The 1,495-nt window shown below is 71.6% G+C and overlaps 1 protein-coding gene across 1 annotated transcript in view; it reads left to right on the top strand.

The window, feature by feature from the left end:
- The first annotated feature begins 577 nt into the window (after positions 1-577).
- Positions 578-1,495, top strand: part of SLC30A2 (solute carrier family 30 member 2) — a 2,109-nt gene continuing 1,191 nt past the window's right edge. The window contains exons 1-3 of the mRNA XM_085305132.1: positions 578-951; positions 1,041-1,191; positions 1,378-1,483. Of these exons, the coding sequence (XP_085161258.1) occupies positions 578-951; positions 1,041-1,191; positions 1,378-1,483 (631 nt within the window). The remainder of the gene's footprint in view (positions 952-1,040; positions 1,192-1,377; positions 1,484-1,495) is intronic.

Here is a 1,495-nt window from a genome sequence, read left to right on the forward strand (position 1 = left end):
GGGCGTGGGGACAGGGTGTGGGAACAGGGCATCATGCACGGGAATGGGGCACCGGGCACAGGGCGTGGGAACAGGGTGCTGTGCACAGGAATGGGGCGTGGGAACAGGGCGCCGTGCATGGGAATGGGGCACAGGAATGGGGCACCGGGTGTGGGGACAGGGTGTGGGAACAGGGCGCTGTGCACAGGGATGGGGCGTGGGAACAGGGCGCCGTGCATGGGAATGGGGCACAGGAATGGGGCACCGGGCATGGGGACAGGGTGTGGGAACAGGGCGCCATGCATGGGAATGGGGCACGGGATTGGGGCACCGGGCATGGGAACGGGGTGTGGGAACAGGGCACCATGCATGGGAATGGGGCATGGGAACAGGGCACCGGGTATGGGAACAGGGCACTGTGCATGGGAACGGGGCACGGGAATGGGGCACCGGGCGTGGGAATGGGCATGGGAACAGGGTGCAGGAACAGGGCACTGTGCACAGGAACGGGGCGTGGGAACGGGGCGCCATGCATGGGAACGGGGCACGGGAATGGGGTGCAGGAACGGGGCGTGGGAACGGGGCGCCATGCATGGGAATGGGGCACGGGAATGGGGTGCAGGAATGGGGCGTGGGAACGAGGCGCCACGCTCCAGCCGCCCCCTCCCCGGCGCCGCCCCGGCTGCCCGGTGGGGCCGGTTTCCGAGGGGAGCGGGACGGTGGTTTCGGGGGGGCTCCGCACGGTTCAGCGGCTGGGGGCGGGGGGGCGGCCGCCCGGGGGGTCGCCGGCGTTTTCGGGGCCGCCAAGCTCTCCGCAGAGATCCTGGGGGCCCTGCTGTCCGTGCTGTCCATCTGGGTGGTGACGGGCGTCCTGGTGTACCTGGCGGCGCAGCGCCTGCTCTCGGGCGACTACGACATCGAGGGCGAAGCCATGCTGGTCACCTCGGCCTGCGCCGTGGCCGTCAACGTGGTGTACGTACGGCAGGGCCGGCGCTCGGCGCCCCCCGCACCGGCGGCCCCGCGCCGGCCCCGGGCGGACGTCACCGCTCGCCTGCCCGCAGGATGGGGCTGGCCCTGCACCAGACGGGCCACGGGCACAGCCACGGCGGCGAGCAGCCCAACGCCAGCGTGCGCGCCGCCTTCGTCCACGTCGTCGGGGACCTGCTGCAGAGCGTCGGCGTCCTCGTCGCCTCCTACATCGTCTTCTTCAAGGTGGGGGGGGGGCTGCACCGGGACGGGGACGCCGGGGGCTTTATAGGGACCGATCCCCCCCCTGCTGTTCCCTATCGGGGGGCGGAGGGTTGTTGCGTGGGACGCAGCACCCTTCGGCTGCGCGAGGGGCTTCGCCCGGCGCCGCAGAGCTCCCGCCGGCCCCGACCCCTCTCCCGCCCCTTCCAGCCCGAGTACAAGTACGTGGATCCCATCTGCACCTTCCTCTTCTCCGTGCTGGTGCTGGGGACGACGCTGAGCATCCTGCGCGACGTGCTGCTGGTGCTGATGGAGGGTAGGGGGGGGC

Source organism: Rhea americana, unplaced genomic scaffold, assembly GCF_003343005.1.
Source record: "Rhea americana isolate MKP2758 unplaced genomic scaffold, rheAme1 scaffold_215, whole genome shotgun sequence".
Classification (NCBI taxonomy): domain Eukaryota; kingdom Metazoa; phylum Chordata; class Aves; order Rheiformes; family Rheidae; genus Rhea; species Rhea americana.